General features: G+C 39.9%; 1 protein-coding gene across 1 annotated transcript in view; it reads left to right on the top strand.

The window, feature by feature from the left end:
* The first annotated feature begins 7,082 nt into the window (after window positions 1–7,082).
* The window catches only part of SLC18A2 (solute carrier family 18 member A2), a 43,697-nt gene continuing 37,211 nt past the window's right edge, over window positions 7,083–13,568 (top strand). Inside the window, exons 1-2 of the mRNA XM_060768505.2 lie at window positions 7,083–7,632; window positions 11,251–11,401. Coding sequence (XP_060624488.2) covers window positions 11,281–11,401 — 121 coding nt within the window. The 5' untranslated portion in view covers window positions 7,083–7,632; window positions 11,251–11,280. The remainder of the gene's footprint in view (window positions 7,633–11,250; window positions 11,402–13,568) is intronic.

The raw sequence follows: 13,568 nt of genomic DNA, 5'->3' as shown, positions 1-13,568 counted from the left end.
CCGTGTTTTATTTCCCTATTCAAAGAACATAGGGAGAAATCTGCAGGGTTTTTTTTTTTTAAAAAAAAAGTATATGGAGTAACCAAATTGCATTCAGTCAGCACAGCAGGAAACACACAGAATGTAACATAACCCAATATCATAATTACCACTCATTGTAATACTTAATAATTTGCATGTAAACTTTGTCATAAATTACTGTGTGAAACAGGTAGGCAATACTCTCTGGTATTATTGTTAGAATAATTGATAAATTGATATATTATTATACATTATAAAGAATAACTTATGTAGACAGTTCTTTTTATGCACTTACATGGGCCCCTTCTACACTGTCCTATATCCAAGGATCTGATCCCAGATTATATCATTTGAACTGGATTAAATGAGTCTCCACTGCCAGATAATCTGGGATCAGATCCTGTGATATAAGGCAAAAAGCCAAAAAACAAAAATTACATTACAACGCATGTGCAAAACCACATATATACACAAACACACATATATATACACACAAAACACATATACAGAGACTGGGCTACAGCAACATGTGGCAGGGGATGGCTAGTAGTAAATAAAAGTAAAGTGAGAAACTATGCTCAATACCTGGTTATTCTGATTGTTCAAACACACTGCAAATTCCACATCCACCCCATGTCTTGCTTGCTTATCAGTTCTACTTTTATCCAACTTGTTAGTCAAATGGTGACTTAAAATGGGTTATGTCAATAAAAATGGGGCATTCATTCAGGTTAATTTATTGAAAGGGGGGAAAACAGCTAAGATACTAAAGGGAAGTAGAATGGATGTAACAGAAGAAAACAGAGATCAGCTGGATAAGATCAGAACAGAGTGTGCATTAACAGGCAGAGCCTTGAGTTTGGTTCTTCCTTATTGCTTGAGTTCCTACTTCCCTGTTACTGGAATTACTGCCAATTTGGCCAACAGATAATAATAAATAAATACTAAAGCTTTACTAGATTGCTGTAAATTTTCTGGGCTGTATGGCATTTTGCCAGAAGCATTCTTTCCTGACAGTAAAGTGCAAACAGGTATCTAAACATCAGGAGAAAATGCTTTTGGAGCATGGCCATACAGCCCAGAAAACTCATAGCAGCCCAGTGATTCCGGCCATGAAATCCTTTGACAACACAATATTTATATTCTGCCCCCTCTTACAACAGAGAAAACACAATATAGAATATAAACACATGACCACATCACAAAATTAAATCAAAACAACAATAACAACAAATCCTAATACATAGAGGGAAGTAAAACACTATAAACATAGTTATAATTCAAAGGAGGGCATTGCAGTGTGTGTTTTTCTTCCATCATGTAGTCCTGGAAGAGCTACCCATTTCCAATGCTTTCCCAGGGCAAGATAGAATGTCAAATGGAAGGGACTATTTTCTGCTGGGTTATAATTCTAGGTTTCCGTTCACTGTTCTGTTTGCCTATAAATCACCTGACAAACTCTCTGCATCACCTGCAGAATTTCTTAACTGTATCATTTTGCCATTCCTTCCTAAGCTAGTTATTTTTCAAGGAAGAAAGAAACTGCTCTACAATATTGAAAACAGTATTCTAATGAAAACAGCCACTCAGGATGTAGCGCACTGTTCCTCTCATAATGCTATTGTTGCTATGCTCCTCTTGGAGTGAATGATTTGTTGACTGATCTCGATTCACATGGATCCTTGTGAAAGGACTGTTTGTTTAAATACACCTGTATGCTCTGCTGTGCCATGAGCCTGACTGTCTTGACCTTTAGAAGGTTGCTACCACAATATAAGTATTAATAATATATCTGTGCACAAATAAGTGCTCTCAGAAACAATTACAGCCATTTGTGCCAAAGGTGCTGACAAGATCCCTTTTAATATATTTTGGCTTTTTGTATCTGGTAGTGTGAATGTCAGCTCCTTGGAGGCAAAGAGAGCCTGAGATACTAAGCAAGCCAATGATTTAAACTTGAGAAATACTAAATAGCCATTGTCAACATGAACCGCAGTGAGGAGAAGACTGCAAAAGAGGCAGAGGAAAAAATAACCCAATGAACAGGAGGCCTTTCATGTCGAGAGGTTCACAATACAGTGCATCCTCTTAGAAGCGAATTTGCTCCTCTCTGTTTTATACATAAAACACATGAAAATATCTTCAGAAAGAGACTGCATCACAACTGTAGACCACATTTTCTTTGATGTTTTGTGAAGATGTGGTTATTAGTTTTTTCCCCCTGAAGTCATTCCTCTATTGATGTTCCATTAATATGCATTATTTGCTAAAATTCAGTCCTCTGTCACTGAAGTATTATGTAAAGAACTATATTTTATATCTATTGAATGGAATTTAAACACAACTTCAGTTACACATCTGTTTGCAAAATTATGTTATAGATATGACATGCTCTGTATTTAAGCCTGAAATTCCACTTGTTTATATAAACAAGGGTCAGAGGGAATTTGTGCATGTAATACCAGGATGATGAAAATTATTGATGAAAATTAGGTTAAAAATCACAATTAGGTAACATTATTGAATCTTGATAAAGATGAACTATGTAACACTAAGGAGTATTTGTTGTCATGTGTCTGCAAGTCATTTCTGAATTATGGCAATCCTAAAACAAAGCTATTATGGAGTTTTCTTGGCAAGATATCCTCAAAAGGGGTTTGCCACTGCCTTCTTCTGAGGTTGAGAGAACATGATTTGCTCATACAACTCTTTCCCACAGCTAAATGAGATTTGAAACCTAGTTTTCCAGAGTCCTAATACATTTCTCAACCTACTACACAGCCTTTTCCTACAATGCACCTTTTAAAAACTTTGAATGAATGAAAGACATCAAAGCACTTTTCTTTCAAAGCATTTTTTTCTTTCCCTAGACCCTTTGCTTGATATATGTTCTGGAAAATGTCTGCTATTTTGTGTCATTTCAGTTGCTCTCAGAAATATTGCCTGATTGTGGACTGTGGAATCTCTCTTTTTCACTTTTTGAATACTGCTTTAAAGACACAGACTTTGTGTCTCTAAATCAATACCATCACTGTAATGTTGAATATCATCTTATGTTACTTGGAGAAGTGGGTGTACTGCTGTCCGAGGTGCTGAATCCTATCCTTCAAGTAAGTTCAGCAACTCAGGTGTTTCCTTTAAAGGTGAGCCTAATATCCGGAATAGCTTTATATCCCCTCCGACCTGGAAGATGTCAGCCGCCACTAACATATGTTTTTGTTTGCTCTCCCTTCCCTCTCTCAAGATATTTGATCTTCACTGCTGAGTTTATTAAATTGTTAGATCACAGATGGACAAAGTTGGGGCCATGGACTGCATTCACTCCAAAAAGCCCTTTTTGTAGTCCTGCAAGAGCACCTGCGATTCATTCCTTTGTTGTTGTTTATTTGTTAAGTTGCTTCCCACTCTTTGTGATCTCATGGACCAGCCCACACCAGAGCTCCCTGTCAGCCGTCACTACCCCCAGCTCCTTTAGAGTCAAGCCAGTCACTTCAAGGATAACATCCATCCATCTTGCCCTTGGTTGGTCCCTCTTCCTTTTTCCTTCCTTTTTCCCAAGCATTATTGTCTTCTCTAAGCTTCATTCCTTAAGGATTGTATTGTCTTCCTTCACTAGAACAATAGCACACTTTGAAGCTTCTGGGAAGGACACGTGGCTCATTTTGCCTATTCTCCATCCATATATTAACTTGTCTAAAGTCCATACAAATCTTTTATCCAAATATGAAGCAACACTTTTGACACTTCTATTTCTAGAAACAGGATTTCTACATAGGTTTTTTTGTTGTGTCAGGAGTGACTTGAGAAACTGCAAGTTGCTTCTGGTGTGAGAGAATGGGCCGTCTGCAAGGACGTTGCCCAGGGGATGCCAGGATGTTTTTTGATGTTTTATCATCCTTGTGGGAGGCTTCTCTTGTGTCCCCGCATAAGGAGCTGGAGCTGATAGAGGGAGCTCATCTGCACTCTCCCCGGATTCGAACCTGCAACCTGTTGGTCTTCAATCCTGCCGGCACAGGGGTTTAACCCACTGCGCCACCGGGGGATCCATAGAGATCCTTAAGCTTCCTGTAATTCAGTTAGCTTTTTCAGTGTCTAAGTAGGTAAAAGGACACTGAAAAAGCTAACTGAATTACAGGAAGCATAAGGATCTCTATTGGATACATTTTACATTTTTAAGAAATTAAAATTGGTTGGACAGCCCTTCTGAGTTCCACAAAATAGTGACATGCTTCTCCAAGCCTTACTAATTGTCTCTCTCCAGAGTTAGATCAAAATCAAAATCCACAGAAAATGACTATTTATTGTATAGGTAAATAGATAGTTAATTGAACCCCAAAAGGAAGAGGGGGGCGACCAAAGGCAGGATGGATAGATGGTATCCTTGAAGTAACTGGCTTGACCTTGAACTATGATCCAAAATCTTGTCCATGCACTTTATTATTGTTCTGCACTTAAATTAATAATGCTGTATTCTCATACTGCCCTCTATTTCCACTGTTGTCATGTGATCGATGCACTTTATCCATCAGCCCTATCATCACAAATGTCCTTGCACCAGTCCCCCGCTTGTACCCAGAAACTGATTGTTATTATAGAACTCATTGGTTGTTGGTTAATGTCTTGCTTTTATACTCTGTTATAATGTTGTTGTTTTATCTTGACATTTGGGAGTTGTAGTCACTGGGATTTATAGTTCACCTACAATCAAAGAGCATTCTGAACCCCAACAACTATAGAATTGGGGCAAACTTCCCACACAGAACCCACATGACCAACAGAAAATACTTAAGGCCAACCAGTCCAACTCCCTTCACAAGGGCAAGAAAACTTAATCAAAGCCCTCCTGACAAAGAGCCATCCAGCCACAGATATAGATAGAGATATATGATTCACACACAGAGAGATGTAGTATCATAGATTTGAAAGGGACCCTTAAAGAAGTACAATTATACATTGTATGCTCCAGAGTGGGCAACCAGACAATCTCTACATCAACACTAACAAAGAAACAACAAACAAACCACAAGCATAAAGAAATTACATATATTAGAAACCAGCACTTTCTCGTTACTTTATTTTTCAGATCACCAGACTGGGCCACAGCAACGCATGGCAGGGGACGGCTAGTATAATATAATATAATATAATATAATATAATATAATAAATATAATATATTGTATATACATATAATATTGATAATATTATAATGTAATACAATATACTACTACTACTAATAATATTAATAATAATAATAATATATTATTATATATTTTATATAAAATGTAATATTACTAATAATATTACAGTATGATGTTATGGTACAATATAGTGATGTGTAATGTTGATATTGTGCTATGGTAATAGTATAATATATTGTATTTACATTTTACTTGTAAGCCGCTCTGAGTCCCCTTCGGGGTGAGAAGGGCAGCATATAAATGTCGTAAGTAAATAAATAAGTAAAAAAGGTAAAGGTTGTCCCCTGACATTAAGTCCAGTCTGACTCTGGGGTGTGGTGCTCATCTCCATTTCTAAGCCGAAGAGCCAGAGTTGTCTATAGACACCTCCAATGTCATGTGGCCTGCATGACTGCATGGAGCACTGTTACCTTCCCACTGGAGTGGTACCTATTGATCTACTCACATTTGCCTGTTTTCGAACTGTTAGGTTGGCAGAAGCTAGGGCTGACAGCGGAAGCTCACGCTGTTCCCCAGAATTGAACCTGCGACTTTTCGGTCAACAAGCTCAGCAGCTCAGTGCTTTAACCCACTGTGCCACCGGGGGCTCCATAAAATGTAATATTACTAATAATATTACAGTATGATGTTATGGTACAATATAGTGATGTGTAAAGCCTTTGACTGTGTGGATCATAATAAATTGTGGCAAGTTCTTGGTGGGATGGGCATACCAAGCCATCTTGTCTCTCTCCTGAGGAATCTGTACAAGGACCAAGTAGCAACAGTCAGAACTGACCACGGAACAACAGACTGGTTCAAGATTGGGAAAGGCGTACGGCAAGGCTGCATCCTCTCACCCAACCTTTTTAACTTGTACGCAGAACACATCATGCGATGTGCGGGGCTGGATGAATGCAAGGCTGGGGTGAAAATTGCTGGAAGAAACATTAACAACCTCAGATATGCAGATGACACCACTCTGATGGCCGAAAGCGAGGAGGAGCTGAGGAGCCTTCTAATCAAGGTGAAAGAAGAAAGCGCAAAAGACGGGTTGCAGCTAAACATCAAAAAAACCAAGATTATGGCAACAAGAATGATTGACAACTGGAAAATAGAGGGAGAAAATGTGGAGGCCGTGACAGACTTTGTATTTCTAGGTGCAAAGATTACTGCAGATGCAGACTGTGGCCAGGAAATCAGAAGACGCTTACTTCTTGGGAGGAGAGCAATGTCCAATCTTGATGAAATAGTAAAGAGTAGAGATATCACACTAGCAACAAAGATCCGCCTAGTCAAAGCCATGGTCTTCCCTGTACTTTAGCCACATCATAAGGAGACAGCAAAGCCTAGAGAAGACAATTATGCTGGGGAAAGTGGAAGGTAAAAGGAAGAGGGGCCGACCAAGGGCAAGATGGATGGATGGCATCCTTGAAGTGACTGGACTGACCTTGAAGGAGCTGGGGGTGGTGACGACCGACAGGGAGCTCTGGCGTGGGCTGGTCCACGAGGTCACAAAGAGTCGGAGACGACTGAACGAATGAACAACAACAAATAGTATAATATATTGTATTTACATTTTACTTGTAAGCCGGTCTGAGTCCCCTTTGGGATGAGAAGGGCGGCATATAAGTGTCGTAAATAAACAAATACACAGACTGGGCCACAGCAACACATGGCAGGGAATGGCTAGTAGTGTCATAATATGGTAAATGTGAGGACACTGTAATTTGGTGGCAGGGAGAGGTAAGCTTGCCCTATTTCTCCATTCACTTGTTTTAATGAGAGAATAAGCAAGATGGATTCATTTCATGGACTAGGAAAAAGGGGGAGGTGTGGCTGTTCAAGAAAGCAGAGTGAAAAGTGTGTGTTTTGGTGGAAGAGAAAGGAGAGCGGAGGGGCAAAGTGTCAGCAGCATCTCTTTGGCTCCTCTGGCTAAATGAGCACTTCCTCCGATGCCTCCCTAGCATTTATCCCTCCCAGAGCAGCTGGAAAGAGGAGCAGCCATCAGGGAGCCGTCTGATCCACGACAGAAGTGGGTTTGAGAATCCATCAATGCGCCAGGGAAGTTCTTCCTGGGCTTCTCAGCCATAAGCGCCTTTGGGCTCTTCACCGGGACACTCCCCGCTCAGGATACCTGTGTTTGAGCTCAGTGGAGTGCTTGTTGTGGGGCTTGAGCAGCTGGAAAAGGGAAACAGAGGGGAGAGGAAGGGAGAGCGGGGGAAAGGAGAAAGAAGCGGGGCCAGGCGCCTCCTCAAGGAGTCCGATAAGGATCGGTGGCGTGACGTCAAGGAGGAGTCTGGCAAAGCGGAGCGGCGGCTGCCCAGAGGCGCTGGGAGCTTCGCGGAGTTGGTGAAGAGCTCAGCAGGAGCGGGAACAGGAGCAGCAGCCTCGGAAGGAGAGAACTCTTGGGGAGGCAGCCTCACCTGCAAGGTAAGGGGAGCTCTGCGCACGCGCACTCCAAGAGGGACAAGGCAAGGGGCCAGTTGGCAACCCAAAGTTGAGGAGGACTGGTGCGAAGGGGGTTGAGAATGGATGTATCTACACACTGTTGATTAAACGCCCTTTGATTGGCTTTCCACCGAACTTTCCACCACCGTGGTTCCATGCTAAGGGGTCCTGGGAGTTGTAGTTTGACAAGGTCTGCACCTTAGAATGAATGCAGTTTGATTCCACTTCATGTTATGAGAGTTTTGTTCAACAAGGTCTACACCATAGAATTGATGCCCTTTGATAGCATTTTAACCATGGCTCCATGCTACAGGTTTGTGTGAGTTGTAGTTTGACCAGGTTTACATGGGAATGAATGCAGTTAGATAGCATTGTAACCACTGTGGCTCCATACTACAGGGTCCTGGGAGTTGTAGTTCAGCAAGGTCTACACTGTAGAGTGAATGCAGTTTGGTAGCATTGTAACCACCGTGCAGCCAGGCTATGGGGTCCTGGGAGTTGTAGTTCGACCAGGTCTACGGTGTATAACGAATGCCATTCAATAGCATTTTAACCACTTTAGTTCCATACTATGGGGTCCTGGGAGTTGTACTTCAATAAGGGCTACACTGTAGAATGAATGCCATTTGGTAGCATTTTAACCACCATTACTCCATGCTATGGAGTCCAATTACTTGTAGTTTGACCAAGTCTACACTATAGGCTGAATGCCCTTTAATAGCATTTTCTACCACCATTGCTCCATGCTATGGTGTCCTGGGAGTTGTAGTTTGACCAGGTCTACACTGTAGCCTGAATGCCTTTCAGTAGCATTTTCTACCACCATGGCTCCATGCTATGGTGTCCTGGGAGTTGTAGTTTGAGAAGGTCTACACTGTAGAATGACTGCAGATTGGTAATATTTTAACCACCATGGCTCCATTCTGTGAGGTCCTGGCAATTGTAATTTGACCAGGTCCACATTGTATAATGAATGCAGTTTCATCCCACTCGAACTGCCATGCTATCCTGGAAGTTGTAGTTTGACAAGGTCTTCTCCTATGATTCTGTATCGTGCAACTCCTATGATTCCATAGCACGGAGCCACAGCGGTTTAGTAGTGCGGTTCAGTAGTGCATTAAACTGCATTCATTCTGCGTAGAGTACATCTGAGTAGATGTACTCAGAGAGAGATCTGGAACAGTGGGGTAAGAATAGGGCAGGAGTGGAGAACTCATTGATGTCTTATGGATTTGTAGGGATTAGGCAATGGGTCAAAAGAGTAGAGCAAGGCAGGTATGAAGGGAGTTGAGGAGAGTGTTGTGGAAACACTGGAAGCAGAAGTAGTTGAGTGGTGTGTCTGAATGCAGCTCTTTTACCGTTAACATGAAGGGTCATCAAATAATATATCCGTGGGTGCACCTACACTACAGAATTAATTTGGTTTTGATGTCACTAGAACTGCCATGGCTCAATTCTAAGGAATCTAGGAAGTTGTCGATTGACAAAGTCTTTTGCCTTCTCTGCCAATGAGGGTCAGTGCTTCACCAAGCCACAACTCCTAGGATGCTATAGCATGGAGCCAGGGCAGTTAGACTGGTGTTGAACTGCATTCATTCTACAGTGTGGATGCACCCGTTGTCATTGTTCTGCAAAACCCCTCAAAAAGACTACTAATGACTAGACCTCTTAATTGTACAATGTAAGGGCTCATTGTGCAGGGTGTTATGGGCTTGTTTTTGGATAAATTGGCTTATGTGCCAAAACAAACCTTTGGGATTGTGCTGGGACATTTGTATCCTCAGGAGATAACTTTGGAGGAAGTAAGTGTTCCTAAAGCATGCACAGAGTGTGCTTCCTTCACCTTCATGGACACTAAACCCATCTGAGATCAGGAGCCAGTGTTTTCAAGATAGAGAGGATACTTCTGGGCAGGCTGGATTTCTGGATTTATTTATCCATTTGGTCAGTGCTATGGCACAGCCTTTAGTGGCCAAAGGAAGAGCAATATAAGACACGTGGAAACTGAATTACTTGCTTTGTAAGTTTGCTGCCAGAAAGTCTTTTAGTAGTGACAGCTATCTATGCAGAAACTGTTTTTTTATTATGAATGGTAGCACCTGCTTTTCTTCTTTCTGGAGAGGCTCAGAAATATGTTTTGCTGCATAAATAGTAATGCAGCCTGGAAACCAATTTTATGGATCATTTCCTCGCAGTGATTGCAGGAAAACTATATTAGATTTGGCAGTTCAACGTTAAATGCAAATGTGGATCAGAGAGAATGCATGGTGTGTGTTTACCATTTTTGGGTTCTGATTTATTTTTTTTCAACAGTGACAGATGCCAACTTTTGCATGTTTGCCTTGTTTTTTCAATGTAAATACAGTTTCCACCTGTTGATCTAGACAGTATTGACAAGTTAGTCAAAGCTTCGCCTTTTTGTCCGTTAGAAAAAAGAGAGACTGCTGTGAGAGATGCATCATTACGTTGATGTAGGTGATGTAGTGGTCCTGTGTGTCTTGTCATTACTTCTCTGTGTTGTGTGCCCATGCCTTCCAGTTGAAGCAGCACAAGTAGATCTGATATTTCTGATCTAGATTTTTGAAACATAATCCTTAGCGATCCAGGAGGTTATGTGTTTGTATTTGTAATTGTAGAATGCATTTGTTGTTAACCTCAGCTGTTTATTGTTTATACAAAATGGCAAAATATGATTCAGCAATCAGAAATTATAATTAGGGATTTTTTTCTGAAATGTGGATTGTCTGGAGGAAACTATAATTAAGGAGAACTTTGTTAAACAAAAGTGATATAACGGGAGTTGTAGATATTTATTATTAAAAGCTGAATGGGAATGTGTTCCAAGAAAGTGAAACAAGCAAATCATATTCATTGCATACATGCTGATCACTCATGGTGAAGATTGTAAAGGAAGGGATAAGTGCTTGGTGTTCTTAGGGGATTCTGATATAGAAGTAGATGGCAAGTGCACCAATCTGAGGTGCCTTAGCATTTTATCATGTTGGACAATGCTCATATCTTTTTCTATATCTTATTATACTTGGATGTCTAGACTCTTTTTATGTCTATTTGTGTACTTTTTGTTTTTGTCTTTTACTATTGATATGGTCAATAAACTAATCAATAAACTTTGCTATTTCTAACTTTACTGCATTTATTTTTCTTTAAATACCTCTTTGTTGCATCTCGTACAATTTAAATGTTTTTAACTGAAGTTTTATGACAAATTGCTTCCACTATATAATAAATTGGAATTGTAACAACCATGAAAGGTTGACTGGAAAAAACATGCATGATTTCATTGTGTGTGTGTATGTGTATGTGTGTGTGTGTGTGTGTGTGTGTGTGTATGTATGTATATATCTTCCCCACTGATTAAACCAGAGATTTTAAGTAAATCCTAAACACAGAAGCAAGTGTTGACCCTTTTTTATTATAACCAGGGATGGAAGAAAAGTAAACATTTTTACTTTCATTGTGGTAACTTGGGAATCATGTTCTCTCTCGAGAAGACTTCAATAAGAACAGCAACAAAAAAAAAAAGATAATGCTTCTTAATTCTGGATTTCTATTCAAATATCCTTTTTTAAATGTTTGCAGAATAAGCCATTACTCAAGGGAAGCTAAACCATGGCTTGGAGTGAATTTGGTGTCCTCAATTGGCTCAGAGAGAGCCGACAATCCCGGAAACTAATCTTACTGATTGTCTTCATCGCTCTGCTTTTGGACAACATGCTGCTCACTGTCGTTGGTATGTAGTTTTCTCCCTCTCTCCATCCTACATTGTATTTATTTATTTCGCATTGAAGAACACAAACAAAAAAATAGATGGTATTTTGAAAATCAACTGGAAACCAGTAATTTGAGATGCATTTCTAAAACTACTTTAAACATTTTACTACAGCTATTATAGTCCTCTTTGTATATGTTTGCATAAGCTGTTAAATGATTCCATAGATAAAAAGTAAAAAAAAAGAGTATTAGCAATGTCTTTTTTTATTTCTATTGTAACTTCCGTTGTTCGTGGTTTTACAAACTAAACTGATGGAGAAGATAAAACATGAGATGTATGCTTCCTTTTGATGATCTTGTTTTGCTCCTTTCTTTTTGTAAGATTATTTAATGTCAGCAAGCCACAGCATTTAGTCATCATAATTTTTGAAAATAGGATCAAATTTAATTAACTTGCTTGTTCTCGACCATTTTGGTCAGAGAAAGAAATACTGTACTGAAATCAAAGTGGAATGCTTTCCGACTCCATCACTGCATAATTAGTACTAAATATGTTTACAGCTTGACTTCACGCACACACAGCTCGTAATAAAACCTCTTTCATTCATGTGGTCTTATATTTGCATGTCTACTTATGGAAGTGGGTTTGAAACAAGGTTTATCTTGGAATAACACAAAACTTCTGTTGTGACTCATTTCTGGGAAGGAAATTGCTGTCGATCATTTGCTTGTATAGCCATTTAACGTTCTATATTGAGACTGCAGGAAAAAGGCCTTCTCTGCCATAAAATAAAGACCATGAATGATTAAAAATGCAATTGCTAACACATGCTGATTACTATAGGTTGATAAGATGTCACCATGAGGGACCATACACACAGCTCACCAAATCTTTCATGGCTGTATTACCAATCCTTGATCCACCCCCTTTGTAATTCTAGTGATTGTAGGGGGATACTTGCACCATATTTCTATCTACCCTGGAGTGGTTCCAGCAAAGGGTCTGCCATATTCCAGCTCTTCAACACTAGACCTAATTTGCATGTTATGCAAATTATTACAAGTATGCATTTTATTGTTTTTTCAGTTATGCAAATTCAGCACATTCATAGTTGCATTTTTACAAATATGTCATGTGTTGCAGACTTTGTAACATTTTTTTATTACCTACCCTTCTAAGAGAAATAGTGCTGGACTTGGAAAAGAGAAGCTTAAATTTATGTCTATCTTTTGTCATGGCATTTACCACATGACCATGTAGTATCACTACCTCTCAGCAACTCTCAGCAATTATTACAGGATTGTTGTGGATGGTCTTGTGATGACGGTCATGACATTTTATCATGCAGAGGACTTCAAAAGCTACTGTATTCTCATTGTGTGGGTTTTTTTTTGTTTTTTGATTGTAATTGCAATGAGATTATTATTTTTTGACAATAGTAGAAAGGTATAGATCTAAGGAGAGCAATGACCAATCTCGATAAAATAGTGAAAAGGAGAGACATCACACTGGCAACGAAGATCCGTGTAGTTAAAGCGGTGGCATTCCCCGTAGTAACCCATGGATGTGAGAACTGACCATAAGGAAGGCTGAGTGATGGAAGATAGACACTTTTGAACTGTGGTGTTGGCGGAAAATTCTAAGAATGCCTTGAACCGCAACAAGATCAAACCAGTCGATACTCCAGGAAATAATGCCTAGTTGCTCACTGGAGGGAAGAATATTAGAGGCAAAGGTGACTTTTTTAAAAAATCAGGAGCGACTTGAGAAACTGCAAGTCACTTCTGGTGCGAGAATTGGCCATCTGCAAAGGTATTGCCCAGGGGATGACCGAATGTTTTGATGTTTTATCATCCTTGTGGGAAGCTTCTGTCATGTCCCCACATGGAGAGCTGGAGCTGATAGAGGGAGCTTATTCATGCTCCCCCTGGATTCTAACCTCTGACCTGTCAGTTTTCAGTCCTGCTGGCACAAGGATTTTACCCACTGCTCCACCGAGGACTCTATAAAGATGAAGTACTTTGGCCACATAATGAGAAGACGGGAAAGCAATCACAGACAACGAAATTGGATTATGATTTTAACTAAGAGATGCATTGGTCTGTATTGGTGGCCCAATACTGTGTACTGTACATGTATGTGTTTTATATTTTTAATCGGAATTATTGTTGTTTTTAAATGTTGT

The sequence above is a fragment of the Anolis sagrei genome, chromosome 3 (assembly GCF_037176765.1).
Source record: "Anolis sagrei isolate rAnoSag1 chromosome 3, rAnoSag1.mat, whole genome shotgun sequence".
Lineage (NCBI taxonomy): Eukaryota > Metazoa > Chordata > Lepidosauria > Squamata > Dactyloidae > Anolis > Anolis sagrei.
This window is presented reverse-complemented; position numbering and strand designations above follow the sequence as displayed.